Raw genomic sequence first — 6,662 nt, 5'->3', positions numbered from 1 at the left:
GCGTGCCGTAACGTGGCCCCGCCCACCAGGTTCACCGTGGGGGTGTCCAAATTCATCTTTTGTTGTTTTTAGCTAACTTATGTAATAAATATGGGCTTAACGTAGGTTGCACCCAATAATGCAGCCCTAGAACATTTAACATGTTCTAATTTTCTTTAAAATTTGGGGTCTATACATGATAACCTAAAACTAAAAGGGGAAATTTGGAGGTTTTATAGGGATTTAGAAGTATTATAAAGTGTAGGATAAATATTTTTAAGAAATGAGTACCTTCAAGTATTTTAAAATGAAACGGCCAACAAATATACTGTAAATAATTTTTAAGTAATTGAATTTTTTTTTTAGTATTTTAGATAAAGGAAATGCAAATTATACTTTTAATGCATGTGAAATTTCACTATAAGCTACTGCAGTGTTACAAAGTGCTAATGTAAAGACAAGAAAATTAAAAGAAGGGTTTGGTAAGCTCTCTAATATGTATCCCTCTTGTTTATAACGTAATTGAGTACTTGGACAATTGCCTCTGAAGTTTCTCCAACATGTGTGGGCTATTTCATTGTTTTTGTTTTTGTTAGCTAATTAACCGAATAAATGCCTGGAGTTAATTCTAAATGTGGCATTTACATCCCCAGGCTGCAAAATTCAAAACAAAATTACCAGAAAGAATGCAGAAATATGACTGGTCAAAATAACCTTCTGGTATATTCTGCAGGAAGGGGGTGCACTGGAAACCTGAGCAGCATGAAAAGACTTGAGTTGTACAAGAAACAACAGTGGGGGAGGGGGGGGGGGAGATAATTGCAGGACCCTTTCTATGGTAATGAAAATCCCCTTGACAATACTGAGCCAAGTGAAGAGTGCATTGTGTATGATAGACTTGAAAGCATTTTTCAAGTCAACCATAATAAGGTCATGTTATAAGAGTGAATACAGAGGGTTTACCACAAGGTGTTAACCATTTAAAATCTCAATAATTAAAAGGTTGCCTTAAATATGGCCAAAAATAAATAAACAAACAAATAGCATTCTGCAGATGGATAAAAATAAGCAAAACATGGGTATAAGCATTTGATGCTTTCATGCTTTCATGCATGGACGGATATGCAACATATATATATACACTGAACAAAAATATAAACGCAACACTTTTGTTTTTGCTCCCATTCCCCATGGGATGGACGTAGAGACCTAAAATTCATTCCAGATACACAATATAACCATCCCTCCCAAACAGTGGTCACAAATCAGTCCAAATGTGTGGTAGTGGGCACATCTGCTATATTGAGATAATCCATCCCACCTCACAGGTGTGCCACATCAGGATGCTGATCTGACATCATGAGTAGTGCACAGGTGTACCTCAGACTGCCCACAACAAAAGGCCACCCTGGAATGTGCAGTTTTTTGCGCTATTGGGGGTCTGGGGACCCAGAACCGGTCAGTATCTGGTGTGACCACCATTTGCCTCATGCAGTGCAACACATCGTCGCATGGAGTCTATCAGATTGTCAATTGTGGCCTGTGGAATGTTGGTCCACTCCACTTCAATGGCTGTGCGAGGTTGTTGGATATTCGTGGGAACTGGTACACGCTGTCGTATACGCCGGTCAAGCACATCCCGAACATGCTCAATGGGTGACATGTCCGGTGAGTATGCTGGCCATGCAAGAACTGGGACATTCTCAGCTGCCATCTGCCCTGAACAATGTGAACCATGATTCATCCGTGAAGCGCACACCTCTCCAACGTGCCAGACGCCATTGAATGTGAGCATTTGCCCACACAAGTCTGTTACGGCGACGAGCTGAAGTCAGGTCAAGACCCCGATGAGGACGACGGGCATGCAGTTGAGCATCCCTGAGACGGTTTCTGACAGTTTGTGCAGAAATTGTTTGGTTGTGCAAACCAATTGTTCCAGCAGCTGTCTGGGTGGCTGGTCTCAGACGATCTTGGAGGTGAACCTGCTGGATGTGGAGGTCCTGGGCTGGTGTGGTTACACGAGGTCTGCGGTTGTGAGGCCGGTTGGATGTGCTGCCATATTCTCTGAAACGCCTGTGGAGACGGCTTATGGTTGAGAAATGAACATTCAATGCACGGGCGACAGATCTGGTTGACATTCCTGCTGTCAGCATGCCAATTGCACGCTCCCTCATTGCTTGTGGCATCTGTGGCATTTTGCTGTGAGACAAAACTGCACATTCCAGGGTGGCCTTTTGTTGTGGGCAGTCTGAGGTACACCTGTGCACTACTCATGATGTCAGATCAGCATCCTGATGTGGCACACCTGTGAGGTGGGATGGATTATCTCAATATAGCAGATGTGCCCACTACCACACATTTGGACTGATTTGTGACCACTGTTTGGGAGGGATGGTTATATTGTGTATCTGGAATGAATTTTAGGTCTCTACGTCCATCCCATGGGGAATGGGAGCAAAAACAAAAGTGTTGCGTTTATATTTTTGTTCAGTGTATATATATATATATATATATATATATATATATATATATATATATATATATATATATATATAGATCCTGTGGGACTTCCAGATACAGACGGACAAAATGGTGGTGGCTAACCATTCCGAATGACAGCAATATCAGGAAGAAGGAACACGAGAAGCTGGAGAAATACCAAGGGCTCAGAGAAGAGCTCGAGAGGATGTGGAGGGTGAAGGTAACGGTGGTCCCCGTGGTAATCGGAGCACTAGGTGCGGTGACTCCCAAGCTAGGCGAGTGGCTCCAGCAGATCCCGGGAATAACATCGGAGATCTCTGTCCAGAAGAGCGCAGTCCTCGGAACAGCTAAGATACTGTGCAGGACCCTCAAGCTCCCAGGCCTCTGGTAGAGGACCCGAGCTTGAAGGATAAACCGCCCGCAGGGGCGTGCTGGGTGAGTATATATATATATATATATATATATATATACAACTTGCATAGTTCCCATTTCTGTATAGCTGTATATCTCAGATTTCTGTAAAGTTATTTATTTCATATTCTGTATAGTTTTTCAAATTTATATCCTGTTCATATCCTGTACATAGCTTGTACTCACTACAGCCTGTACATACTTATAGTTATAGAATATTCACAACATACTTCATACCGTGTACGTTATAACATGCCATAATAGACCCATTTCTGTAATATACTCACATATCTATATTATTGCTAATATATATTGTAATATATCTATATCACTAAAGCACTTCTGGATGGATGCAAACTGCATTTCGTTGCCCTGTACCTGTGCATGTGCAATGACAATAAAGTTGAATTCTATTCTATTCTATGCTATATGATGTCGCAAAACAAATGTATATTTATATGTGTGTATAAGCTGAAGTTGGCTCAAGCTAAAGGGACTTGGGTTGCTGATGAGTTTTCAAATTTGTTCTATGTCTCTTCTTGAAAACAGCCGAAATTCCCTGTAGTATGTTATCCCAATTTAAATAATGGTACTGTTTAATCCTGTATGACCAAAGCATAATTTGGATATGGTAATTTAATCCTTTTGTCCCGTTTTCCTCATTATGTCAATTTTCTTTGAATTTTATAGACCCACCTGCCAGTTCTTTCTTCTTACCACTGCTTCTTTCTGCCATCTTCCCTTGAGCTTTTATTTAATTACTGTTCCCTTTCAGTCGATCCACTCGGTACAACACATAAGTATGGGATATCATGCCCTCAAAGTTATCTATTTCAGCTGTTACTCATCATGTCAACCTCTATCATCAAAACTCCCAAAGCAAATGCATCCCTTTTAAAATTTAAAAGGGATTAATGGTTCACTGAAGCTGTAAATATTTTTGCATTTGCAGTGTTCCTTTTTTGTCATTTCAGATAAATACGCCTAAAAAATCCACTTAAATTGATAGTATCATTTATTTATTTTATTATTTAATTGCATTGAACTGTGGTTGGAGGAGGTCTTGTCATTTTTGTTCGGTTTCACCAAAAAACCCTAGGCTCGCCACTGAAACTGTTATCAGGCTGTTGGTAAAGAGGCCTGACCGGAAATACATTCTATGTAGGGTACATATGTGCGCTTGTCGTGAATAACGGGACGTAGCTGACAGTCGTAACGGACGGTGCGGATATATAATTAATACTGTTTAGCCTCCCTTATAGGACACTTTCTGATATGGTCGCCATTAGTTTTACACTAAAAACTGGTATTCTAAGTAAGAATACCAGTTTTGCAGTTAAAAATAGTTTTAGTATACATGCTGTTGTTTCGCATCGTTGGAACATTTAATCCGGTGCTTCGTATGATAAAAACGAGCGCACCGCATTTGGAAGAAACCACCCTGGTCCCTTTAGGGAGCGGAGAGAAGACGGAGAGAGAACAACAAACGCACTCGAATTATCGACGCTTACACACAAAACACCAATTCCTGGTAAGATATTAGCCTTCATCACATTTCATTTAATTGTGATGCTATTATAAAACGCTTTGCTGATTGGTTCGGCGAGATAAAAAGACGACACACACATCCGTTATAATATGGCTCCGTTATGTTTTTCTAATGGAAGGGGAAGGATGATGCAGTGATAACAGCCTCACGTTTATGAACCCTAAATTTGTTCATTAATTATTATTATCATTATCATTATTATTGTTATCATCAAATGATAAGATAATAATGCGATTGACACCATTTCTAAATTTTAAATAGGACAAGGATTCAATGAGGGTGTTCTAGCTATACGCGTTATATAAATATATAAATAGATGTAGCCAGAATGATACATTGTTTCTTATTGATCGTTATCGAAAAAAAGTGCAGCTGACTCTTTTTAATCTTATGCCTATACAACACACTTAAAATGAAGAGATGTTTGTTTATTATATATATATATATATATATATATGTATATATATACGGGTGTTTACAACCATGACTTTTCCTTTTAGGGCCATGATGGGGAGGTTGTGTGAGATGGTTCTTGTGTCTCTTCTTATCATGTCGCTTTTGACCACTGAGCTGGCATGTGCTAAAAGAGGTGGCACCAGCAGCAGCAGGGGAAAATCTTCATCCAGCAGCAACAAGGGTTGGACCAATTCAAAGACATCCAACTCTCAACCAGGAAACTACCCACGTCAGCCACAGAGTCCTAATCGAAACACCAATCCTTATCCTCCTGGTGGAAGTTACCCTTATCCCAAACAGAACCAGCCAAGTTATCCAGGTGCCGGTAGCAACCCAAATCAGTACCCTGGCAGAGGCAATCCTGGAGGTTATCCGAACCAGAACCCTGCAGGTGGATACCCAGCAGGAGGGTATCCTAATCAAAACCCAGCTCGAGGAAATTATCCAAATCAAAATCCAGCTGCCGGAGGCTACCCCAACCAATATCCAGGCAGAGCTGGTAGCAACCCCGGAGGTTATCCTAATCAGTACCCTGCTGGAGGTTATCCAAACCAGAATTATCCTAATCAGCATCCAGGTGGGGGTTTCCCAGCAGCGGGTGGTTATCCACAAAACCCAGGAAGGTATCCTTACCAGTATCCAGGTGGTTACCCCGTCCAAACTGGAAACACACGACCAGGTTGGAATGTGCCTGGTTCAAATCCAGGAGGTTATCCAGGAGGTTACCCTGGTGGAGCAGTTGGTGGCTACTCCAACTGGAACCCAAATAATAAGATTCTGAGTCCCCGCTTTGGTGGAGGAGGCTATGGCTATGGGATGGCAGGGTCACCTTTTTCTCGTTCTGTGCAGAACATGGGGTATGCGCCCAAGTCACCAAGTTTTGCCAAAAAAGCCATGGTGGCTGCAGGCGTCGGTGCTTTGGCTGGAATGGCAGTTGGATATGGATTAGGACGCTTCCCCCGACCACATTTCACTTTCCGTAACCCTGAAGAAGAGTACTACTACAATAATTACATGCAGCGTCGTTATGGCACCCAGTCAACAGATCAAAAAGACTATGGTCGTGATTACGTCTACAGCCCTCCTCCACGTGCTGAGACCTACGAAAGCTTCATGAGTCGCTGCATGAATTCGACTGATATGTTTAAGGATCAAGGCTCTTCCACATCCAAGAGTGCAGCTGAGGACGCAGATGACGACACCGTCAGCATTGAGGAGATTGGATACCCAGCCCTGATTGAGCAAGTGAAGTCGCGGCAGTGTGTAGAGAAGTACATGAAGTACTCTGAGCAATTTCTGAAGGAACGTAAAACTGAACAACAATATCAGCTAAGTCGCTCTAGCCCTCTGAGCCAAGGGCTCATTCATCTTCTCACTTCCTCCGTGATGCTATTGTCCAGCATGCTCCTGCTCCAGTGAGAAAACACCTTCCACTTCACTTCAAATGGCTTTCTACTGCCTCCATCATATGCACACATTCATTTCCTGCTTATATTATAGTAGCTCCACATTGCAAACCACAGCTGCATACTTCCAGAGAGTACAGTCTTTTAATATCTATTATATAAAAATATTGACATGTACATACTGACTAAAAATGTCTATTTCAAGTGTGGCACTCAGTTTCAAGTGTTACAGTTAGATCTGTCTTAGATGTTCACTATACTTTATATTAATTTATTTTGGATCCATATTTTGCACTTTTTATCTCCAGATTGTTGGACACTGAATGCAGAGATTCATGATTAAAGAAAGAAAACAGGACAGGACAATTACTTCAGCAGTT

At 41.5% G+C, this 6,662-nt stretch overlaps 1 protein-coding gene across 1 annotated transcript; it reads left to right on the top strand.

The window, feature by feature from the left end:
• Positions 1-4,105: 4,105 nt before the first annotated feature.
• On the top strand, positions 4,106-6,448 carry LOC113025794 (uncharacterized). Its single transcript, XM_026173956.2, has 2 exons — positions 4,106-4,402; positions 4,921-6,448. Exon 2 carries the CDS (start codon positions 4,925-4,927, stop codon positions 6,293-6,295), a length of 1,371 nt encoding a protein of 456 aa, XP_026029741.2. The 5' UTR covers positions 4,106-4,402; positions 4,921-4,924; the 3' UTR covers positions 6,296-6,448.
• The last annotated feature ends 214 nt before the right edge of the window (positions 6,449-6,662 follow it).

The sequence above is a fragment of the Astatotilapia calliptera genome, chromosome 7 (assembly GCF_964374335.1).
Source record: "Astatotilapia calliptera chromosome 7, fAstCal68.1, whole genome shotgun sequence".
Taxonomy (NCBI): Eukaryota; Metazoa; Chordata; class Actinopteri; order Cichliformes; family Cichlidae; genus Astatotilapia; species Astatotilapia calliptera.
Note: the sequence above shows the minus strand (reverse complement) of the source record. Positions and strands in the feature narration are given on the sequence as shown.